The sequence below is a fragment of the Crinia signifera genome, chromosome 2 (assembly GCF_055691185.1).
Source record: "Crinia signifera chromosome 2, ASM5569118v1, whole genome shotgun sequence".
NCBI lineage: Eukaryota > Metazoa > Chordata > Amphibia > Anura > Myobatrachidae > Crinia > Crinia signifera.
In genome coordinates, this window is record NC_139218.1 from 325,083,252 (window position 1) to 325,109,047 (window position 25,796).

The 25,796-nt window shown below is 42.3% G+C and overlaps 1 protein-coding gene across 2 annotated transcripts in view; it reads right to left on the bottom strand.

Annotated features, from left to right (window-relative positions):
- The window catches only part of LOC146057725 (retinol dehydrogenase 16-like), a 39,317-nt gene that overhangs the window by 3,012 nt on the left and 10,509 nt on the right, over nt 1-25,796 (bottom strand). Inside the window, exons 1-4 of one of the 2 annotated variants that reach the window (XM_083169331.1) lie at nt 24,350-24,494; nt 7,342-7,675; nt 4,410-4,668; nt 2,173-2,336 (exon numbers count right to left, since the gene is read on the bottom strand). In XM_083169331.1, the coding sequence (XP_083025457.1) occupies nt 2,173-2,336; nt 4,410-4,668; nt 7,342-7,654 (736 nt within the window). In that variant the 5' untranslated portion in view covers nt 7,655-7,675; nt 24,350-24,494. Of the gene's footprint in view, nt 1-2,172; nt 2,337-4,409; nt 4,669-7,341; nt 7,676-24,349; nt 24,495-25,796 lie in introns of those variants that run through there. The other variant, XM_083169330.1, reaches the window with a different exon arrangement.

The window sequence follows — 25,796 nt, forward strand, 5'->3', positions numbered from 1 at the left end:
CCTAGTTTTATTAATAACCTTTTATGAGACACTGTCAAAAGCTTTAGCGGAATCAAGCAGTATTACATCAATAGATTTCCCTAAGTAAATCCTTATGTTTCCCCCCTATATCCCTATAGATTGTAAGCTTGCAGCAGGGCCCTCCTACCTCCAGGTCTGTCTGTTGTTACCCAGTTTGTCTTATCACTGTCTACTATTGTAAAGCGCAACGGAATCTGCTGCTCTATATAAGAAACTGTAAATAAATAAATAAATAAATAAGTAAAAACCCCTACTGACTTCCTCATAGAAGCTAATTAAATTAGTCTGACATGAACTATTTTTGACGAACCTATGCTGAGAATTACTTAAATCCTCCTGTTCTAAGAAATTTTGGATAGAATCTCTTATTATTTCTTCTTATATTTTACCCACAATGGATGTAAGGCTGACCGGTCTATAATTTAGGATACAGGATAATACCAACTGTAAAGGGATAGATTTATCAAAGTTTTTAAAACTGAAAAGTGGTGTTCCTTACTATAATTTCTCTAATGAATTCCACAAAAGATTGGTTGCTATGGGCAACACCATCACTTGTCTGTTTTAGAAGCTTTACTAAATCTACCCCTAAATCTGTTAAATGTTAAATTTGAAGCACAACATGGTTTTGCCAAAAGTTATACTTTGTAGCCGGATTGACTCCTAACTGTAAATGAGACCCTACTGTATTCTGCATGTGACCATGAGTCCTGGGTAGCATGGGACCATGAGTGCTAGAAAAATTCTATGGAACCCGTCCCCCTCCCTAAAGTGTGACTTGAGAGAGGATGTAGCCACTGTGTGGTAGTAAAAAGATTTTAGTGAAAGAGGCTTCTGCCTGGGAGCAGATCTCAATAAACATAGCTAATATCAGGAAACATGATAAGGTTGAGCATAGATGTCTCAGTCTTGGCTAGATTTCTTGAAACCACAAGGTCTGAGAAGATCCTTGGTCTTCTGGATCAGGTGAGACATAACATGTTCTGGGTTTAGAGAACCAAATCAGCATTCTGGATTTGGGAGACCACAAGCATGTGAGTAGATCAGAAGGGATTGGGTTTGTCAACCAACACCAGTTAGTGGATGTGTCTAAGGAACAGGTCTCTGTTACTGAGTGACAGGACTGTGACAGGGGTTAATTTATTAACATTATTTTTACTGATACAGTTTTCACACCATTTTCACATTATTTTAATATCTCCTGAATGCTTATAGGGCTTTTAAAGCAGTTTTCATGGAAAACTGCCACACACCTTTTAAATCGCATTTTTTAAGTATCCAGATTGCATTTCCCATACTTATAATGGGAAATAAAATCTGGTAGAATTTGCTGAAATTTTTTTTTTTTTTTAAATCTATTCTACCAGAGCCAAGACACCCATCTTCTGGACTCCAATATTGTCCCCATCTCTTGTGACCGGACCAGCTTCCTGAAATACCCCAGAAGCCGTGACCATCAGAACATACAAATATCAAGTGAACCAGGTAGAGCCCATAACCAACAGGTGCTCCCTGGGTTTGAGACTGCAATCTCTCCTAAACAAGTCCTTTCAAATCAGCCTCTGAATATTGTGACTTTCCATTAAGGAAGCACTATAGGAACGGACACAGGACACCATCCTGAACTTTGGGTGTCTATTCCCATCAGAGGTGGTAGAGGCTAAGACAGTAGAACAATTTAAACATGCTTGGGATAGGCATATGAATATCCTTACAAAGAAATAAGGATTAAAAAGGGTTGAGTTTACCTGAAGGGTAAAAAAAGGGGCAGACTAGATGGGCCAAATGGTTCTTATCTGCCGTCAAATTCTATGTTTCTATTCATGCTCTATTTTTTAATTTTCTGGTACCCACATTTCCATAATGGAACGATTTAATGAATTTACTTGATACTTTTTTAGAATATATATTCTTTTATTAAATTTGTCTAAATACCTTTTTACACCTGTTGCATGTTTTTAGACAGCGCGGTTTCACCCTCCTTGTTTCCTTACTTTTATATTATTTGGGCTTGACGCCCAAATTCACAAAACCCAAATCCGCAGCTAGAGCAATCCCACTCCTTTCTAGGCACCCTCCTGGGACACCTAGTGTCCCTAAACCTCTCTATTGCTTCTGATATTTATAGTCTTATAAGAATATATTACTCACAGTCATGGAAATACTTTTGACCATAAGTAGCCTTTGCCCACAGTGGCACTTGGCACCAGACATCATGGAGGCTGCGTAGTGTGGTATCTACATCAGTGGCTGGAGTTTGATAGGAGCTGGGTTCAATGATGCAAACTTTCACACCAAATGGTTTAAGTTCCCGTCTAGAGAAACAAAAAAATTAGTCTGTGGCACTATATTTTCTATGTTGCCTTAAAAAAATATATATATACAGATAGATAGAAAGGTAGATATTCACAGGATAATAAAGAGGTCATTTGCCATGTTGCCTTCCACTATGAACCAAATGGCTCACATTCAAATGGAAGAAAAAGGTAAAGCATGTCTTCCTCAGGAAAACATTGGAATACACGTACAGTAGACATGCTTCTTTACCTTAGTGCTCCCATTCTAACAATGGAGATAATTTAACCATTTAGTGGGAGTGCTAAGAAGAATGCAGGCACGCTTAGGAAATCATTGGGAGTATCAGGGAACATGCTAGGTACGCCTCAGCATTTTAAGGGAGGGTGTGTGATGTTCGCTTCAGGCCGGATATGCCTTTATCCATTACACTGACCGACTAGGAAGTCTCTGGCTACTCTTTAGCCTGCGATGAGTTGTGCCCAGTATGAAAATCATTCCATGGTGAGCCTATTACAATGGCATATTAACACAGCTGCGAATAGATGTGTAGCTGTACACATCCATTCGCACATTGATTCGCAAGGCGGAATTTCAATGTAGTTTGGCGGTGTCTTAACCTTATATTGGAACTGAAAGTTAAAATATGGGTCTCCAGGGACCAGCGCCAGTACCTCGACATCAATTAGGGCACAGGGCGCCAAAATCTCAACTGCCGAAATGCCGAGTGGTATGTATGGGGGGAGCACTAGTATGAAGATGGGGTAGAGGTTTATTCACTATAGTGGGTTAGGGTTAGGCTTGTATGGTTAGGCTGCGGGGAGAGAGGTCTAGTGTTAGGCACATAGACTGGAGGGTTAGGGTTAGGCTGTGGGGCAGGAGGGATAGGTTTAGGCGATGGGGTGCTAAGGAGTTAGGCACTAGTAGGGAGGGTTAGGTTCAGGGGATGGGGGGCTGTTGGGATTAGGGTGCGGAGAGATTAGAGTTGGGGGGGGGGGCAGGGAGAAGGTAGATATAATTACCTGACCCCTTTTGGGGATTCCTTCCTTTGGGATGCCGGCCTCTGTACCGCCGGTATGTATCCCATTTCCAGTACATGTTTTGGAGTGGTAAAGCAAGCTTACATAAGTACACAATAACGAGGTCTAGACAAATGACAAGTAAATCTTATGGCTCAGGGCCAGGTAAATCAGTATTTAGCCTAGAAAGCAAAATAACGTTTATGATAGCTTTACTAGTGATATTTTTTTCTTAAAAATGTGTATTGTGCAAAACGCAGCAACAAAATAATATAAATATATAAAAAAACACAGGGAATACAAGTAAAACAGCCAATAATATTTGCATGTAAAAATAGGTAATAATTATAATATACTGTATGAGAAGAAATTGAGTGCTACCTGCCTCGTTTCAAGGCCAAACGGTATTAAAAAATCAGCTATTTATTTTTCCGCAATCCTCTCTTCACTGACAGGAAATTGCCATTTATGGATGGTAATCGGCCTGTTCCTAAAGTGTCATAAAAAAAGCAGGTGTGCCCAGGCATTTTCAAGGAGGGCATGTGACAGCAGGACTGTCCCAAAAAATGGGACGGTCAAGCGGAAATAGGCAGTGTCCCGCGGTGGGGGGAGTTAGGAGTCCCCCCGTCCTGGCGCTGCTGAGCAGAGCAGTGGTGAGTAGATGCTGTGCGCATGCGCACAATGTCTATTCCTGAAGACAGAGAGCCTGGGGGCATGGCCAGCAGCTCACAGAGGGCCAGATGTACTAAGCTTGAAAAGTGATACAATTGAATGATAAACCACCAGCCAATCAGCTGCTAACTGCCATGGTACAGGCTGTGATTGAAATAATGAAAGGTTGACGCTGATTGGTTGGTGGTTTATCCACTCTACATTTTATCACTTTTCAATGCTTAGTACATTTTGCCTCCAGCCTCTGGCCCTGCCCCCACAGCGGTGAAAATGAGGTCATGGCCTCGTGGGAGCAACACAAGCATAGGCCACGCCCCTCTGCCTCTAAGTAATGCCCCCAAATTCTGGTCCCAATCTTAGAGTTTCACTTGTTGGGAGGTATGAATATAATATTACAATTACCTTAGGGAGTCTGAGAATGCTTCTACCCCATGTCGGGAAATGCTGTATCCTCCTCCTACGAATGCTAATCTTCCCATCACACTGGATATGTTAATAATGCGTCCTCTTGCTCTTATAATAAAGGGAAGCAAACTGAGGGTCACATCGATCATCCCCAGTAAATTTACATTCAGCACCTTGGCAAAATCCTCTTTGATCAGCCAGCCATTGGGGGCTGTTGGTGTTCCGATGCCAGCATTATTCACTAGTCCCCATAATCCTTTGTAAAGATAAAGTTCATGGCTTTTTAAAACAAAATATAAATAATAGCATTTGATTATGTGTAACATATTTTCCGAGCTTGGTCTGACAGACTACCGGCAAAACTGTCACTTTAAATATTATCAAAACATGTTTGGCTGTTTGTTCAGCTGTAATGTAACCAAACCAAAACAGCCATACTGACTTTTAGAATTGGTATAAATCAGCCAGCTGAGCTCTTAGTCTGCCGACTTGGACCATCTAATGTAATTTTCTTCTGCAAGCTACATTTAGTGTTGCAGGGAACAGACGAGTGTATTTACAAGTTTGCTGAGCTTATAAACCTGCCTCACCCAGGGCAGTATGTATTCATTTTCACTAGAACATTCTGATACCCCCTTCCTTATTCATCTTGCATACCGTACCAGCATATTTTATTGCAGTTTTGCAGGAATACTAACTCTCTGGGGTCCAGATGTACTAAGATTCAAAAGTGATAAAATGGAGAGTGATAAACAACCAATCAATCAGCTCCTGCCTGACACTTTTCAAACACAGTCTGTGACATGGCAGGTAGGAGCTGATTGGCTGGCTGTTTATCTCTCTCCATTTTATCACTTTTGAAGCTTAGTACATCTGGCCCTGGGACAGCTCTTCTGAGCTGTTTTGGCAATAAGAATTCAAGGTTTATGATCTGAGAATCATAGGCCATTGGGGTATGCATGCACAAGTCAAGGGTGAACTTAGAGGGTTACACTTGCCTGTTTGTATTTAAAGTCAATACTGCCGAGAGGTTTGCTAGGCCTGTTGAAATGTTGGGGTGTGGCCAAATTGCAGGGGGCGTGGCCACACGTGGTGGATAAAATTGTAAAAAAGCCATTTGGAGAGCGAGGGGAGCAGGGTTTGGGGGGTACTGAGTCAATCAGCCAGGAGAATGATCTCCTGGCTGAATGAAGGTGCATGATCAGTGTGATCGCTTTGGCAAATCCTTACCTGCATAGCAGAAGACAGAGGTTTAGCAGCAGCAGCCCCTCTGCAGTCCAGCATACTGCAGTGTGCGTTGTGTTGTCAAGATGTAAGCTCATGCTGCTAGATAAGGAGGGACAGGGGGTGCAGCAGATAAGGGTCCCCATTCACCCCAGGCCTGTGTAATTAGTACCCGCTCCCCCCAATCCCCACTCATGACAACCATGTGTGAAATTAGATACATGCCATGATGTAAGGTACAGTAGGAGCAGGGGTTAAAGTGAGGGGAACAGGGTGTAACTGAGTTCCACCACCTCAAATGGTTTGGTGGAACATTTTAACCTCCACATTGGCCCTGCACAGTAATTCACACAGTAAGGATTCTAGTTTGCAGGGGGATGCCAAAAACCCTACCACTGGACCTGTCTCTGCCTAATGGGGAGGAGGGGAGAGGGGGTTATTGGGTGGCATAGAAAAATGAGTTCCCCCACCTCTGCATGACCTAAGTAGGAGGTATCAAGGTTTTGAAAGAAATGAAGAGGAAGATTTGCTTCTGTCATTTCACAGACTGTTTTGGATAAATGTGGGATGCTGGCCGGTTGCTTTGGGCAACTTTTCTATGTTATCTGTATTCAAGGCTTGATGCCTCTTCCCCTAATTAGATCACTGGTTTGCCAGATCTGTTTAATTTGAACAGCCATGTATGTGACCACTCAATTCTGATCCTGCCGCTTGGGCCACACAAAAGGATCAGAGCTGGTGTATTCATCATTAGTAACTGATACACAAAGCTAACTAGTAAGGGCATCAGCTTTACATCATTTTGCTGTAGTTATTGTTTACATTTTATTGTGGTTTGTTTTACGCCTGATATATTACTGATACTGTATATAGCATATAAATGCATCATAGAAGTGTGCATAGGTTATACTGTATATATTGAACATAATTAATGTCAATTCTCATTGGCTCACCAACCCTCTCTGACCCATTGTAATGGGCTGTGGGCAAACAAAGCAATACAATAAAAAAAGGGGGGACAAGAAGCCCCTTGCGTGTCCTGGATGGACACCACAAATGGAGCGTAGCTGAAAGACAAAGAACTAGCATCAGCTCGGAAGAAAACGTAACTTAAGGTGCCCATACATGGTATAATTACCGGGTGAGATGTGATGCGTGCTCATGTGCACATCCCCCATCGCACAGCTCAAAAAGTATGTGCTGCACATATGTTTTGTACTATATTGCATCTCATTGCATTGTGAAACGTATGCGATGTGATGCGATCTAGTCCAAATTGCATACAATTATTGTAGAGTGTATGGGCACCTTTACTGTAAATGTAATATATCTGAAATTAATTTGTCTTGGAGGGTTCATAGCACAGATGTGCTGGTTAGGATTTACCCAGATTTACTTGGATCTCAAAGTGGCATTTTATTGGCTATAGGTTGTCACATGTTTTGGAAAGCCAATAAGAACAGTTTGGATAAATCTGAACTTGTGCTAATTTGGCAGTAAGAACCGAGTAAATCCAAACCTGGAATCCAAATCTTTAGTTCATAGTGAACCAAAATGTTATATAAAGTGAACACTGTCTTTAAAATCTACATACAGTATACAGTATTACCACTTGGAGTTAAAAACAAGCAAATATGTTTCTTTTGTGACAGAAAAGTGAGTTATATATAATAGTGTAACAATCTGCCATTGCTGTCATATTTACCTTCATCTTTTATTTTGTGTTTTAGCCACTCAGCAGCAGAGCTTACACTCTGACTGTCAGTAACATCCAGTATTACTGTTTGCAGCCTGCTGGAGGTCTCCTTCTTCAGGTCCTCAGCTCCTGTCTCCGTCAGACAAGCAGCCAGAACCTTCATTCCATGTCTGTCCAGCTGCTTCGCCAGCAGGTTCCCAAATCCAGTGTCACAGCCGGTGATGAAGACATATTTATCTGTGAGGTTCTCCAGTATCTGACTCTGCCTGTACCATCTGTACAGGAGGATGATGGCCAAAACCACCAGCACAGGGAGCCACATGATAAAGACAGCTATGTATCACTGTATAACAAATAAAGTACTTTTAATGTTCATGTAACAAAATGGGTGAATTAAAATAACAGTTTTTAAAAAGTAAAACAGAAAATAATCTATACTGTACTTACAATAAAAAAAAGATTACAATTTTGTAGAAATAGTGGAATTAAGTTGGGATTTTCAATACAGTATATCAGACAATAAAAGTTGTTTGCTTACTGCAGTGGTTCCCAAACATGTTCCTCAAGGCACCCCAGCAGAACAGTTTTAAGGATGTCCATGCTTGAGCACAGGTGACTTATTTAGTACATATGAAAGTGAGTGTTCCTAATATAAAATGATTGCACCCAAGTTGAATGACCTGCTGTTTGTTCCTGCTGCAAATAGCCTACTATACAAAGGCTGACAATCCCTGGGAGGGGAAGAAAATACAGTCACACATGCTAACCACCAGTAGATGCAGCGGTACATCTGTGCTTGGAGCTGCAGTTACAGTAGGGACCATCTGTGCCTCTTTACCTCTTGTGGAAAGTATACTAGCCAGGCACCACTCATCTCAAAACAGCTGTGGAAGAGAGGAAAAGGAATGGGTGTGGTATACGGTCCCGACAGTCGGGATTCCGACAGTCATTAGCCCGATGTCGGGATCCCGACTGGCCGGACTCAGACAGCGGGGAGAGCGTAACAAAGCACCTTGCAGGCTCACTGCTAGGGTGACCAACTCATCCCTTTAATCCGGGACACATTAATTACACAGGTTCTGTGGCAGTTTAAAACCAGGTGAAATGGAGTCACCCTACTCACTGCGCTCGCTACCTATTCTATTCTCCCACTATGGGGGTTGTGGACCCCCAGGAGGGAGAATAGCCGGTAGCCGTCGGGACCCCGAGTGTCGGGGTTTTGTTGTCGGGATCCTGACATCGGGGTAATAACTGTCGGGATCCCAACTGTCGGGAAACTGTCTGGCACCCAAAGGAATAGGGAACACCAGGTAAGAAAATCATGCATAAGTAAATCCACACAAATTGCAACATAATATATATATATATATATATATATATATATATATATATATATATATATATATAAAATCCAATTGTATTTAATGAAACACAATGTAATGGATACTAGTTCAGGTGTTAAGAAGGTGCCTGGGAGCACTTAATGAATAACCGTTTCGCATGTCTATTTATGGTTGCATAAACAATATGTTCACGATGAGAGAACAGTTCAAGTATAATCAATGCCAGTACACCTGGGGCATCAGCAGTTACAAATTAGTGACTGGAAAAAAGAGTCCTGAAAAAACAAGTATTAATCTGTCTGCAAGGCTAAATATGCTTGTTGGTTCTTGTCCAACCATACAGTGTAGTGTAATGATATGCCACCAAACAAATCGAGGTAAGTCACTAGAGCTGTGTCGTGACCCATACACTATTGCGATGCATCGCAGCAGTGTATGGGCCATCCGACCCACTTAAGCCGCCTGGGACCTTCCCGGCCGGCAGGATCACATGCGGTATGTCGCATGCCGTCCTTTCACATATGATGTATCGCAAACGTCCGACCTTCAGCCCAGGTCCGATGCATACATGACCACGCATTGTACCCAAGAAGGACATCAAACACGATGTAATAGCGGTGAAAGTGACATGCACTTGCAGCTACAGTATATAGCAGAATGTCCTCGGATACAGCTAATGAAACAAACAGAGGAACATTGCCAGAAGGCTTAAGCACTGCAGGGTCCCGGGTGTTTGCCAGGAGACTTATACCCCTTTTACACCGCCGAAAAATCCGGGTCAGCGGCGGGTCAGACCCGGATCTTCAGCGGTGTAAATCCCTAACGCCGTGTCCCTTTACACGGGACTTCTACCCAGTTCCTGACCTGGGTAGAACACGGCTAGGACCTGGGTAGAGGGCGGTGTAAATGGGAATGCCGGGTCGGATGACCCGGCTCCCATTTACATGAATGGGGAACGTCCAACCTGCGGACCGCAGCGTCCGCAGGTTGGACGGGTTGTCAGCCTGACACTGACAGCCGGTGCTGCTGTCTGCTATTCCCTGCAGACAGCAGCGGCAGCGGGGGAGGGAGGTGAACGGATGCCTGTGTGCGGCATCCATTCACCTCCTGTGCGACGGCGGGGGGAGTGTGCGCGGGGACTGGGGGCAGCCCAGCAGCTTACCTTAGTGCCGGGCTGCCCCCAGCAGCGTTCCGGTCCGGCGGCGGCGGTGATTGGCGCTTGGAGATGACATCATCCTGTCATCTCCAAGCACGGAGGAGGGGGGCGGGTGCGGGCCGGGCTGTCCGCCCGGTGTAAATTGCACTAAACGCCGGGTCGCACCCGGCTTGAACCTGGGTCTACAAAAGCCGGGTACGACCCGGCGTTTTGGTGTAAAAGGGGTATTACAGAGTAATAGCAGAGTACCAGGTAAAGTGTGGTGAGTGAGGGGGTGCACACTCCTCTCTGCCCTCCCCTATTGTGGGTATTATGTGCATAAGTGCCTATCGCTGTTGGCCTTATGTTTGTAAGCGCTACTAGTATGAGAATTATGTGTATAGGAGGCATTACTACTGTGGGCATTATGTGTATAAGTAACACTACTACTGTGGGCATTATGTGTATAAGGGACACTACTACTGTGGGCATCATGTGTATTGGGTACTACAACTATGGGAAAATGTGTAAAGGGTGCCCTATTCCTTTTTCAAATATGGGAGGGTGGCCCTCCACATGTCTTACCTAAAACTCCTTGCTCAACTCTGAGGTTTAATTCACCATATTCTCATTCCAATCCCAAAATTGTCTTTGTTATTGTTTTACTAACAATAAATATCTACATGAAATTCATCTGAAAATTTATTGTAATTGTTTCTGGAAAGTGCGAAGTGGAATTGGAAATAGGTGTAAGTTTATTAATTGTTTAATGTAAATAACTGCACATAGAAACAGGTCATATTAAGTAAATCTGTTTCTACAGTATGTACCATTATTGACATCAGACAATTAAGAAACCTACTCATTTCCAATTCCACTTTACACTTTCCAGAAACAATTACAATACAATTACTATCAATTTTCGGTATATATATATGTCGTTAGTAAAAACAATTAACATGCTTGCTGCAGATTTTATTGTTCTTTTGCACGTTTGCATTAATTAGCATTGCCATTTTGGATAGTTTTCTTATACAGTAGCTTACAGAAAAATAACATTATCCTTTTGGAATTGATTTGAACATCAAATTTGGATGAATATGTAGCTTAATATTTATGTATAGGGTTCGCAGGGTTCCACAGAAAATGACTTTCATGGATTCCTTATTTTTTTTTAAACATAGTCATTTATTTATTAGGGAAGAGTACCAGTGAAGGAGCAGTGAAAATCCTGCTAAGTGAAAATCCCATTTGAACATCTAGAGTGGAGGAGATACTGGAGGTTATTCTGATCGTAGCGGCCAAACGTGCGTACGTTTGCTATTAACGTACGCTATCCGTACGCGGCCGTTGGGGTTAAGTCCACCCACAAATCAGCCGCATACGTACGGGCAGAAACACCGTCGAAGGGGAGTGGCGTACAATTGAGCGTACGCCAACGTACACGGACGGACCAGCCCTTACACTCCGACAACTGGCGTACAATTGAGCGTACGCCACCGTTTACGGACGTCTCTCGTCCGTCTTCCCACCGACTTCTTGCGGCTATCTGAGCGTACGCCAGCTTGCACGGATGGGTCCCTATTGTTTTCAATAGAAAACTCAGCTTATGTCACCGCTCGTGAGAGTGAGCGTACGTCCGTGTACGCTGGCATACCCTTCACATATATGGACCTGCAAATCTTGCCTTTCAACTATAATTATGAAAATTTATTAATTGATTGAATTAATTAATGTGCAAAATAGTGGGCATGGGCTTAAAACATTGCTGAAACATCCTTTGTAGGTGTTAGATGTGGTTTATGTTATTGTATCATAAATACAAAACCTATGTTTGTATTAGAGTGAACACGTTGACACATGTCGACTTGTGTAGATTGAGTGTGCTACTGTGTAAAGTCTATGAAAGCACGTAGTGAATGTGTCTAACTGTTTAACAAATACCTACCTTAGCATATATAAGCAGGTCTTAAAAAGATTATTACCTTAAATTAAACAAACCTTTAAATGTAGAGAAGTATAGAAAGATAAGCTTCCAATGTGTTTGAGTGCTGTGTGTGGCTTGCAGGTAGTGAAATCATGGTTTGGACTTAATAGACTGCAGCATTGCTTATTACATTCAGGTGTATGTGGTTGAGTAGTAATCAGCGTAAATTAGCAAACCCAGGCGCACGCAGGCATGCGGTATCTGTAGGGGTGGTCTGAGCTGGCGGTTGGCGGCCGCCTGTTTTGTGTCCGAAATGAACGGTGCTTTAGGCGATCGTGCGGTAGTAGCACCGCTCATTTTTGGTGCACACCCCCGTGTACGCCCATATTTACGCCCATTTTCCCTCATTATTTCGGCCGCTCCCCTCAACACGCCCCTATGCCGCCCCCGATGCCCGTACTCTCGCGTACAGGTTTTTTCGCACGGAGAGACCCGTCCGTAAGCGTTGTGGAGTGTTCGCGCCTGCGCATTAGCGAATGTACGCATGCGCAGATCATGAAAAACCCCGGAACGTACGCGTACGGCCCGGCCGCACCAACCAGAATAAGGCCCACTGTCCCCGAGAGGTCCGGTGAGCCTATCTATTTCCTTCTGCAAGGAACTGTATTTTTTGTGTTGTATATATTTTTTCATTTTTGGCAGTTTTTTTGCATTTAAAATTCTTTTTTGCATTCATATCGGTTTTAAAAATAATAAATTACTGTTTTAAAAAAAAGAAGGAATCCATGAAAGTCATTTTTCTGTGGAACCCTGCGAACCCTATAAAAAAAAAAATTAAGCTACATATTGACCCAGCGCTGCAGACAATCCCTGTTTACAAAAAACTTTTGACTTATTTTTTAAATAGACTAAGATTGAATATTTCTGATTGGGATTCAGCAGCTGTGGGGGAGAGAGCGCTCGAGGCTGTGTGGACTGATCTTTTGTTTAAAATCAAATTTGGATGGTTTAAATCTGAATTTGTAGATAATTGTATTGTGCAATTCAAATTGAAAATGTTGTTCACATTTTTAAAATTTTATTTAAGTTTTAGTATATATATATATATATATATATACCTACAGCACACAGAAGGGCAGAAAAAGACAGCAGTGCATGTACCACAGAGAAGGGAAATAGCCACATATCATGCTTCATGGGGGTATCAAAAAGCTGGACTACTCACCTCCCCAAAAGGTTTACAAAACGTGCTAACAGAATTATATACACCAAACTATGGCAAATACAGTACTCAATGGGGTGGCCATCCCCAGCAGCAGCCCATGTTTGCAATCAAATAGACACTGCAGGTCTAGACAAAATATTGTTGCCTACAGTGTCTATTTGGATGGCAATATTGACACTGCGTGTTTGTGCATCGCTATCGCCCACTGTGTACACAAGGGGCAATGCGATTTTCAGGATGTAGTCACCCTGTGTACAAGGCTTAAGCCAAGCTTGCCCAAACTATGGCCGTACAGCTGTTGTGAAACTACAACTTCCATCATGCCTTGTCACCGTTTTGCTATTAGGGAATGTTAAAACTATAGCAAGGCATGCTGGGATGTGTAGTTTCACAACAGCTGGAGGGCCTCAGTTTGGATCTAATCAGGCTGAAATCACCCTCTGTGTATGTCCCGTAACACAATCAATTTCATATCTCAAATATTATTGGTTCTGATACAGTGGCATAACTACTGTAAGGCAGCCCCAGCTGCCGCTTGGGGGAGCAAGCAGCAGGGGGCTCTGTGTGGGTGCCTGCACCCGCTCGACGCACTGACTTGCTGCTGCCTGCTGCTGCACACTGGCTGAGCACTGGAAGCGAGTCAGCTGCAGAGCAGGTGCGGCCATGGCAGAGATGACAAATCCCCCCACTGAATCAAATGACTGTACACAGAGCCGGCTATTGGCTACTGTGTACAGGATGGGCGGGTGGATGGGCATGCTAGGGCGGCCTGGGATGTGTTGGAGCCAAGGGAAGCAGCATTTTCTTCTGGTCTCTCTTCCTCTATCCTGCTTCAGCTTCTCTGTTATGTGTGTGATGTCATCACGTCACATGTTGGGGAAACACGCTGGAGAGGAGGAGCCTGGAGGGGGCACAAACTTTTTGGCAGGGGGGACAAAAATTTATAGTTACGCCACTGTTCTGATAATAGACTGAACTATATTCAGATGTGTCCTATATTCAGATGTGACTGCTGCAGTCAAATTAAACAGCTCTTCTTGTTGCACCTAGTCCTTAGCACGTTTACTAATGCTGAACAACTTTTTGTGCGGTTTGCTCAACAAATATGTGTTTTATTCACAGCACTATGCAAATAATATGCCTATGCTAAGCATGTTTAAATTACACTACCGTCTGAGCCTCTGTTACCTCTGATGGGAGATGATGAGGAAGGACGCATCTCTATATATATATTTTTTTATCTATCATAGTAATTATACATGTACTTTAACCCCTTCACGACATTTGACGTATATATACGTCATGGCCGGGAAGTACTTCCCGACCGTTGACGTATATATACGTCATGGCTTAAAACTGTCACTGCGTCTAGAGACGCAGTGACAGAGGGACGATGTCTGCTGTCCCTGACAGCAGACATGTCCGTGCATGCCCAGGGGGGGCGGCGATGCCGCCCCCCCGTCGGCGATCGCTGTGATTGGCTGTTCATTGTGAACAGCCATTCACAGCGTTTTCTGTGTCACCGGCGAATAACGTTCGCCGGTGACACGGGATCGGAGGTGATTGGTGCTGTAAAGTACAGCACCAATCACCGCGGGGTGTAAGGGTGACACTGGTGTCACCCCACCTCACCCCTCCCGCCCCCAAAGGCCGTGATTGGTTCGTCGGACCGACGGACCAATCACAGCCATGGAGGGGGGTTTAAACTAACGGTGACTGCACTGCAGACGCCATTCCGGTCTGGAATAGCGTGCATTGCGGTCACCGTGCCCAGCTGCCGCCTATACTGACCAGAACCCATCCAAAATACTTACCTGATCATTGATATTGCTTATGCTTGTGACATCTTGTGACATCCTGTGACATCTTGTGCTGCTGCGATTTATTAGATAGAGAGAGAGTTAGAGAGAGAGAGATAGAGAGAGATAGAGAGAGATAGAGAGGCCTAGTGCTATATTTTGTGCTGCTGCAGTGTGATAGAGCTATAGATAGAGAGATAGAGAGAGATAGAGAGAGATAGAGAGAGAGAGAGAGATAGAGAGAGAGATAGTGACAGATTGTGCTATATATTTTTTATATAACTGAAAGAGATAGAGAGAGATAGAGAGAGATAGAGAGGCCTAGTGCTATATTTTGTGCTGCTGCAGTGTGATAGAGCTATAGATAGATAGAGAGAGATAGAGAGAGATAGAGAGAGAGAGATAGAGAGATAGTGACAGATTGTGCTATATATTTTTTTTATAACTGACTGCTGCCCCCCCTTTTGTGCTGATCAGTATAAATTAACTGATCAGCAACTTTTTGGGGGCGCAGGTTTTTTTTTATATATAGATATACCTGTCAGTGCTGCTGCTGCAGTGTCATAGAGTGATAGATAGTGAGAGATAGAGAGATAGAGAGAGATAGTGACAGAGAGTGATAGAGAGTGCTAAATTTTGTGTCTGCTGCCCCCGCCTTTTGTGCTGATCACTATATCTGAGAGGATCAGCAACTTTTTAGGGGTGCAGAGGTTTTTTTTTTTATATATACCTGTCAGTACCACCAAAGGTTGTGCACCTGCTGCCCCTCACTGGTAATCAGTGTCGCATCACTGATCACCTTTTTTTTATTTTTTGTGAGTGCTGTGGGGTCTTTTTCACATTTTTTTTTTTACACACACTGTGATTTTGTGTGTGTCCTGTGGCCACTGTGCGCTGATCAGTGACGTACATCACTGATCAGCTTTTTCGGCACAGGGTTGATCTATTTTTTTTTTTTTTTGATCAAATTCCTGTTGCCTTTGAGCGCTGTTCAGTGACGGACGTTACTGACCAACATCTGTGCTCAATTTTTGGCGCAGGACCTTTTTTTTTTTTAACCCCTTCCATTTTTTTTTTTAACCCCTTCCATTTTTTTTTTTAACCCCTTCCATTTTTTTTTTAACCCCTTCCATTTTTTTTTTTTTTGAACCCTTCAATTTTTTTATTTTTGTATTTTTTTTTTTCTGCACTACATACATACACACTACATACCCCCCGGGTTGAAATAAAGTTTGTACCCCCCCCTACACTATACACGTGTTGAAACATTTCACTACCAGTAACACAAAAATATAAATGGCATCCCAAATGTCATCCCAAATGTCGTCCCAGTCATCCAGGAGAATGTATTCGGTGGAGGAGGCATATGCCATGCTTGCCTCTGACTCTGACACAGCCAGTGAGGCAAGCGGGGAATTTGAAGGATTTGTCTTAAGCTCCTCTTCCTCCTCTGATGATGAGGGACCCCCTCAAAGACGCCCCCGTAGAGCAGCTGAGACCCCCCCCCCCAATAATTGATCTCGTATGGACCCCACCACCAGACAATTTTGAGCCCCAGGTTCCTGAGTTTTTGGCCATCCCAGGAATCCAATTTGATTCAACAGGTCTCAGAGAAATTGACATTTTTAAATTATTTTTCTCTGATGATTTTATAAATTTAATGGTGGACCAAACTAATTTATATGCCCAGCAGTTTATTGCTCAAAACCCCACGTCATCATTTGCTAGGTGGACCCCTGTAGATGCAGTAGAGATGATGACGTTTTGGGGTCTGGTGTTACATATGGGCATAGTAAAAAAGCCACAAATTAGGCAATATTGGAGTACAGATGTTCTGTACAGCACCCCATTTCACCGTATGGCCATGCCCCGGGCTCGTTTTGAGGCAATCCATAAATTTATACATTACACCGATAATGCACAGTGCCCACCCAGAGATGATCCCACCTTTGACAGGCTATTCAAAGTCAGGCCGGTCATTGATCATTTCAGTGCCAAATTTGCAGAGCTATACATCCCTGATAAATGTATTAGTATCGACGAGTCCCTTATACATTTTAAAGGAAGGGTTAAATTCCGCCAGTACCTTCCCAGTAAGAGGGCAAGGTATGGGATAAAAATGTATAAGCTGTGTGAAAGCACCACAGGGTACACCCACAAGTTTAGGGTATATGAAGGGAAGGATTCAAGAATTGAACCACCAGAATGCCCCCCCTCCCTCGTAGGTGTTAGTGGAAAAATTGTCTGGGATTTAATGCACCCCTTCCTGGATAAGGGTTATCACCTCTATGTGGATAACTTTTACACCAGCATCCCCCTGTTTAAGGCCCTTGGTTCAAGAGGTACAGCAGCTTGCGGTACTGTGCGCAAGAACCAAAGAGGCCTCCCCAAAACGCACATTGCCCAAGTAATGAGAAGGGGTGCAGGGGAATATGCACCGAAAATATGTTGTTGGTCAAATATAAGGACAAGAGGGATGTCCTTATACTGACAACAATTCATGGAGACAGTACCACCTCCATCCCTGTACGAGGTACCAGTACCCACACCTCAAAACCAAATTGTATCCTAGATTACAATAAGTACATGGGTGGAGTGGATCTTTCAGATCAGGTACTGAAGCCGTACAGTGCCCTGCGGAAAACAAATATCTGGTACAAGAAGCTGGCCGTGTATATCATCCAGATGGCACTGTATAACGCTTACGTGCTATTCCGTTCTACCGGCCAGAGGGGGACATTTATGCACTTTCAAGAGGAAGTCATAAAGAGCCTAACATTTGGGAATCAGCAGGCAGAGGGCCCCAGTACTTCTAGTACTGGCCCCCGTATTGTACCAGGGCAGCATTTTCCCAACGAAATCCCCTCCACTGCAAGAAAGGGCAGGACACAAAAAAGGTGCAAAGTTTGCTATAAAAAGGGAATAAGAAAGGAAACTATTTTCCACTGTGAAACTTGCCCCGACAAACCCGGCCTATGTATAAAGGAGTGTTTCAAAATATACCACACATCTATGGATTATTAGGTTCATCATTTCACCGTGCTTCGGGGGTCTTGCTAATGCCACATAGCACCCACCATTCATTCCACCAGAATCTGAGCTGCAAAAACCAAAAATCACTCCTTCCCTTCTGAGTCCTGCCATGCACCCAACTGGTATTTTTTGGTCACATGTGAGGCATTGCCGTACTCTGGAGAAATGGGGGCACAGATTTTGGGGTGCTTTGTCTCCTTCATTCCTTGTGAAAATGAAAAATTTTGAGCCAGAAGTACATTTTTGTGTAAAAAAATGTATTTTTTTCATTTTCACTGCCCAGTTGTACCAAAATTGATGAAACCCCTGGGGGTTTGAAATGTACACTATACCCCTAGATGAATTCCCTGAGGGGTGTAGTTTGCAAAATGGGGTCACTTGTGGGGGGGTTCCACTGTATTGGTAATGCAACATAGCACCCACCATTCATTCCACCAAAATCTGTGCTGCAAAATCCAAAAATCACTCCTTCCCTTCTGAGTCCTGCCATGCACCCAACTGGTATTTTTTGGTCACATGTGAGGCATTGCCGTACTCTGGAGAAATGGGGGCACAGATTTTGGGGTGCTTTGTCTCCTTCATTCCTTGTGAAAATGAAAAATTTTGAGCCAGAAGTACATTTTTGTGTAAAAAAATGTATTTTTTTTTCATTTTCACTGCCCAGTTGTACCAAAATTGATGAAACCCCTGGGGGTTTGAAATGTACACTATACCCCTAGATGAATTCCCTGAGGGGTGTAGTTTGCAAAATGGGGTCACTTGTGGGGGGGTTCCACTGTATTGGTAATGCAACATAGCACCCACCATTCATTCCACCAAAATCTGTGCTGCAAAATCCAAAAATCACTCCTTCCCTTCTGAGTCCTGCCATGCACCCAACTGGTATTTTTTGGTCACATGTGAGGCATTGCCGTACTCTGGAGAAATGGGGGCACAGATTTTGGGGTGCTTTGTCTCCTTCATTCCTTGTGAAAATGAAAAATTTTGAGCCAGAAGTACATTTTTGTGTAAAAAAATGTATTTTTTTCATTTTCACTGCCCAGTTGTACCAAAATTGATGAAACCCCTGGGGGTTTGAAATGTACACTATACCCCTAGATGAATTCCCTGAGGGGTGTAGTTTGCAAAATGGGGTCACTTGTGGGGGGGTTCCACTGTATTGGTAATGCAACATAGCACCCACCATTCATTCCACCAAAATCTGTGCTGCAAAATCCAAAAATCACTCCTTCCCTTCTGAGTCCTGCCATGCACCCAACTGGTATTTTTTGGTCACACGTGAGGCATTGCCGTACTCGGGAGAAATTGGGGCACAGATTTTGGGGTGCTTTGTCTCCTTCATTCCTTGTGAAAATGAAAAATTTTGAGCCAGAACTGCATGTTTGTGTAAAAAAATGTAATTTTCCATTTTCACATCCCAGTTGTACCAAAATTGGTGAAACCCCTGGGGGTTTGAAATGTACACTATACCCCTAGATGAATTCCCTGAGGGGTGTACTTTGCAAAATGGGGTGACTTGTGGGGGGGTTCCACTGTATTGGTGCTTTGGGAGTCTTGCTAATGCAACATAGCACCCACCATTCATTCCACCAAAATCTTTGCTGCAAAATCCAAAAATCACTCCTTCCCTTCTGAGTCCTGCCATGCACCCAACTGGTATTTTTTGGTCACATGTGAGGCATTGCCGTACTCGGGAGAAATTGGGGCACAGATTTTGGGGTGCTTTGTCTCCTTCATTCCTTGTGAAAATGAAAAATTTTGAGCCAGAACTGCATGTTTGTGTAAAAAAATGTAATTTTCCATTTTCACATCCCAGTTGTACCAAAATTGGTGAAACCCCTGGGGGTTTGAAATGTACACTATACCCCTAGATGAATTCCCTGAGGGGTGTACTTTGCAAAATGGGGTGACTTGTGGGGGGGTTCCACTGTATTGGTGCTTTGGGAGTCTTGCTAATGCAACATAGCACCCACCATTCATTCCACCAAAATCTTTGCTGCAAAATCCAAAAATCACTCCTTCCCTTCTAAGTCCTGCCATGCACCCAACTGGTATTTTTTGGTCACATGTGAGGCATTGCCGTACTCGGGAGAAATTGGGGCACAGATTTTGGGGTGCTTTGTCTCCTTCATTCCTTGTGAAAATGAAAAATTTTGAGCCAGAACTGCATGTTTGTGTAAAAAAATGTAATTTTCCATTTTCACATCCCAGTTGTACCATAATTGGTGAAACCCCTGGGGGTTTGAAATGTACACTATACCCCTAGATGAATTCCCTGAGGGGTGTACTTTGCAAAATGGGGTGACTTGTGGGGGGGTTCCACTGTATTGGTGCTTTGGGAGTCTTGCTAATGCAACATAGCACCCACCATTCATTCCACCAAAATCTTTGCTGCAAAATCCAAAAATCACTCCTTCCCTTCTGAGTCCTGCCATGCACCCAACTGGTATTTTTTGGTCACATGTGAGGCATTGCCGTACTCGGGAGAAATTGGGGCACAGATTTTGGGGTGCTTTGTCTCCTTCATTCCTTGTGAAAATGAAAAATTTTGAGCCAGAACTGCATGTTTGTGTAAAAAAATGTAATTTTCCATTTTCACATCCCAGTTGTACCAAAATTGGTGAAACCCCTGGGGGTTTGAAATGTACACTATACCCCTAGATGAATTCCATGAGGGGTGTACTTTGCAAAATGGGGTGACTTGTGGGGGGGTTCCACTGTATTGGTGCTTTGGGAGTCTTGCTAATGCAACATAGCACCCACCATTCATTCCACCAAAATCTTTGCTGCAAAATCCAAAAATCACTCCTTCCCTTCTAAGTCCTGCCATGCACCCAACTGGTATTTTTTGGTCACATGTGAGGCATTGCCGTACTCGGGAGAAATTGGGGCACAGATTTTGGGGTGCTTTGTCTCCTTCATTCCTTGTGAAAATGAAAAATTTTGAGCCAGAACTGCATGTTTGTGTAAAAAAATGTAATTTTCCATTTTCACATCCCAGTTGTACCAAAATTGGTGAAACCCCTGGGGGTTTGAAATGTACACTAAACCCCTAGATGAATTCCCTGAGGGGTGTACTTTGCAAAATGGGGTGACTTGTGGGGGGGTTCCACTGTATTGGTGCTTTGGGAGTCTTGCTAATGCAACATAGCACCCACCATTCATTCCACCAAAATCTTTGCTGCAAAATCCAAAAATCACTCCTTCCCTTCTAAGTCCTGCCATGCACCCAACTGGTATTTTTTGGTCACATGTGAGGCATTGCCGTACTCGGGAGAAATTGGGGCACAGATTTTGGGGTGCTTTGTCTCCTTCATTCCTTGTGAAAATGAAAAATTTTGAGCCAGAACTGCATGTTTGTGTAAAAAAATGTAATTTTCCATTTTCACATCCCAGTTGTACCAAAATTGGTGAAACCCCTGGGGGTTTGAAATGTACACTATACCCCTAGATGAATTCCCTGAGGGGTGTACTTTGCAAAATGGGGTGACTTGTGGGGGGGTTCCACTGTATTGGTGCTTTGGGAGTCTTGCTAATGCAACATAGCACCCACCATTCATTCCACCAAAATCTTTGCTGCAAAATCCAAAAATCACTCCTTCCCTTCTAAGTCCTGCCATGCACCCAACTGGTATTTTTTGGTCACATGTGAGGCATTGCCGTACTCGGAAGAAATTGGGGCACAGATTTTGGGGTGCTTTGTCTCCTTCATTCCTTGTGAAAATGAAAAATTTTGAGCCAGAACTGCATGTTTGTGTAAAAAAATGTAATTTTCCATTTTCACATCCCAGTTGTACCAAAATTGGTGAAACCCCTGGGGGTTTGAAATGTACACTATACCCCTAGATGAATTCCCTGAGGGGTGTAGATTGCAAAATGGGGTGACTTGTGGGGGAGGTTCCTAACTTTTAGCACTTATGGTGCCTAGAAACCTACATGGTGCCTAAAAAAAAATCTCATAAAAAGGAGGCTCCAAAATCAAGTAGGTGCTCCTTCTATTATGAAGCCTGTGGTTTGGTCAACGTGCACACTAGGGCCACATATAGGATATTTTTGAAAACAAAAGAATTGGGGGAATCAATTTTTAGTCACATTTCTCTAGTAAAATCTACTGTATTCGTTAGAAAAATGTATTAAAATTGAAACTCTGCAAAAAAAAAGAAATTTTGAAATTTCACCTACACTTTGTTTTAATTCCTGTGAAACACCTAAAGGGTTAACAAACTTCCAAAATGCTGTTTTGAATACTGTGAGGGGTGCAGTTTTTGAAATGGCATCATTTATGGGGGTGTCTCACATACAAGTCCCTCAAAGTCACATCAGAACTGAACTGGTCCCTAAAAAAATCAGTGTTTGAAATTTTCATGAAAATTTGAGAATTTGCTATTCATATTGTAAGCCTCCTAGTGTCCAAAAAAATTAAAAGGAAGTTGAAATAATGATGGAAACATAAAGTAGACATATGGTCTATGTTAGTTATTAACTATTTTGAGTGGTATGATTATTTGTCTCACAAGCAGAAAATTTAACATTTTGCAAATTGCTAAATTTTCCATTTTTTCACGATATTTTGGTATTTTTCACAAAAAAAACACAGACTGTATCGACGAAAATTTACCACTAACTTGAAGTACAATGTGTCACGAGAAAACAATCTCAAAATCACTGGGATAAGTAAAAGCAAAAAAAAGTTATCCCCACTTAAGTGAGACATGTCAGATTTGAAAAAAAGGGCTCTGTCATGAAGGCACAAACTGGCTCTGTCATGAAGGGGTTAAATAATTGTTACTTTTATATGTGCTTGAGAAGACAGCTACTGTATGATTAAAATCAGATAATTTGTATCACTGTAATGGCTATATCAAGGATGTCAGTGTATTGGTGCCATCTTCTGGCTATTCTAGGTATAACAAATTGGTTTTTCAAAATGCAATCTAAAATAACGCAAACAACTATCTTCTTGGATTCTCTTTCAAAGCCACTTACAAAATATTACAAAGATACACAATAAAGAAAACAACATTTGTTTCAACTGTTACATACAGTAACAGATTGAATGACTGTGAAATATACTGTACAGTAGTTTACACTGAATTTGGTTATTCATACCTTCCTAATTTTGCAGATTTATATTGATTATCTAGAAGCATAGCGACTGTTGGGGCTTTTCACATCCTCTGGGTGATAATCAACTTTACCTAAGCCCTGGACCACCCCATGAGCCTGCACTAGGTGGGAAGTATTCTCCCAGGATTGGAACAAAACCCCAATAGGCAGGATGGCAGAACAGCTTACTTAAACCAGCAATCATCCCCACTAATTCAATAAATTATTGGTTTTAAATATAACTACTATACCAGTTATCATTATGACAGAGAGTGATAAACACCCAGCCAATCAGCTCCTGCCTGACAATTTTCAAACAAAGTCTGTGACATATCAGGTAGGACCTGATTGGCTGGCTGTTTATCACTCTCCAATTTACCTATTTGAAGCTTAGTGCATCTGGCCCTTTATCTTTTGCCCCTGACAAATGCAGTTGAGGATGAGAAAATACAGCCTATGCAAAAATAATCTAAGGGCACTGAGACATTATTAAGAAGTGTAGTACACTATATTAAATTAGACAAAACACTTCTCAAGCAATAAATAATTGTCATTTTGTTTGCTGCAATTTTGCCAGTAAATTGTCAAAGTGCCTAATTGGCCAATCCAGGTGTTTTTCATCACTTCAGAATTGTATTGCCTAGGCTAAAAACCAGCCTTACAATTAAATAGGGAGAATCCCCATTCACCCTAAAAAATCTTTTTCTTTTTTTTAAATCAGTTTCTGAAGAGTTTTGTTTCCAAAATGTTGAGACTTAAAAGTATTATCTATATCAGTGATGGCTAACCTTGACACTCCAGCTGTTGCTAAACTACACATCCCAGCATGCTCTGCCACAGTTTTGCTATTTGGCCATTCTAAAACTGATGCAAGGCATGCTGGGATGTGTAGTTTAACAACAGCTGGAGTGTCAAGGTTAGCCATTACTGAGATGTATATATATATATATATATATATATATATATATATATATATATATATATATATATATATATATATATATATATGTCTAGTGTCCATTTGTGTGTCTCTGAAACACTGCCATCTGTTGGCAGCAAGTGAAACTACATCTCTTTCTCTCACACATATGCACAAACACAGAGGCAATCACAAAGTAGCAGACTAGCTTTTGAAGCATTAGCTTTGAGCGGGCTTATTAGTATAGAAATATACTCCATTAGTGAAAAGAGACCAATAACAATTCATACTTATTTCTAACCAAGAAATATATTTCAAAATAAAATCAGTTAACCGTTTGGTTGGACTAGCTCCTTGCAGAACCAAGTGGTTTTAGTCCAAACATTACAAAAAGCTCAGTATAAGGCCACCTAATTTTGGCAATACAGTATATGGGAGAAATAGCTTAGCGTCTTATTACATAGATCCACTATAGTCCATTGTTCCTAATGCCTGTCTATCATTTACGAACACACTATATATCTTTTTACCTGTAAATGTAACAGCCGTACAGAGAGGTCCAACATCTGCCCGAGCTCTAGAACTTGGAAATAACACTCCAGGCCTCTCATTCCTATATAGGGATGTACTTTGCTGCTATTGTGTCAGTCTGGGCTTGGTGTTTCCAGATGTGTCTTGTATGTCAAGGATGAATAGGATTGCATGTGCTATTCTGACACAGGCTGGTTGGCAAAAGTGCTTATAGGAAGACAAAGATCCTTTGTGCTAGCAGGAAACGTACGAATGGAAAACAAGGGAACACATTGCCCAGAATGCCAACTTTACTTCCACTGATTCCACAAATACAAAGGGATGAAACAACAAAGCAGCTTATTTTAAGTTTAGTGAACACTATATATTGTAAATTATATCCTTATGCAGCTGCATAAGCAGCATATTTTAGTGATTGCCTCCTTATGTTACGGTGTTCGATATCCTATTTTTATTTATTTTTTTATTAGGTTTTGTTTTATTGGATTCATTTGAATAACCACTGTAAGTAATCTAGTTCTCATTGAATAAATTGTCTTAATTAATTTAAACAACAATTTAAAATATGGGGGGGGGGGTTAATAGGATGAGAGATTCAGTAAGTGAGAGATACTGTATGGTAAGAAATCTCCAGTTTTTTTAAAGCGGCAATCATTTACACGGCTAAACCAGTTTGATTTTGCAGTGTAAATGATTGCCACTTTAAAAAAACTGGAGATTTCTTCCCAAATCTCTCACTTTCTGAATCTCTCATCCTATTAAATTTCACCCATAGTTTTTGGTGGAGTTGATTAAGAGAAGTGGAAATATAACATTTTACGTCAGTCCAGCATTACCCAGGTCCTGCTGGTCTTCCCAAAGCTGTAACAGTCCAGCCCAGGGATGCTGATGTACCTTCCTCTTTCATTTCACTTTTCAGCAGGATGACAATTCACAGCACCATTATTCATTTGGGAAAGGATAGGTTACGTACCCTATGCAGAATGAAAGTCATTTTGCATTAATAGGATTGGTGTCCCAACGTTTCTCAGGGACTGGGGCTAAAGAATAATTTACAAGGATCTATAATGAAAACGTGGGTGTGACTAGTACTATGTAGGTGTGATCAGTAATTTGTGGGTGTGGTCAGTACTGTGTGGGTGTGATCAGTGCTGCATGGCTGTGGCCAGTGCTGTATGGGCATGTACACCATTACACTGTCAGCTTCAATGTCTCCTCACATACAGTAAATTAGAAAAATGTAATCATTTTGTGAGAAAAATAGAAATACAATTTTAATGCTTATGATTTATGGGCAACTGTATGGCCCCCCGAGGTAGCTGGTCATAATCAGTGGCATAACAATAGTCCCGCAGACCTCGCAGTGGTGGGGAGGCTCTGAGTAAAGTGTGGGTGTCGGGTGTCTGCTGGGGCTATCGTTCTGCTGCTGCCTACTTGCCTGTTCCA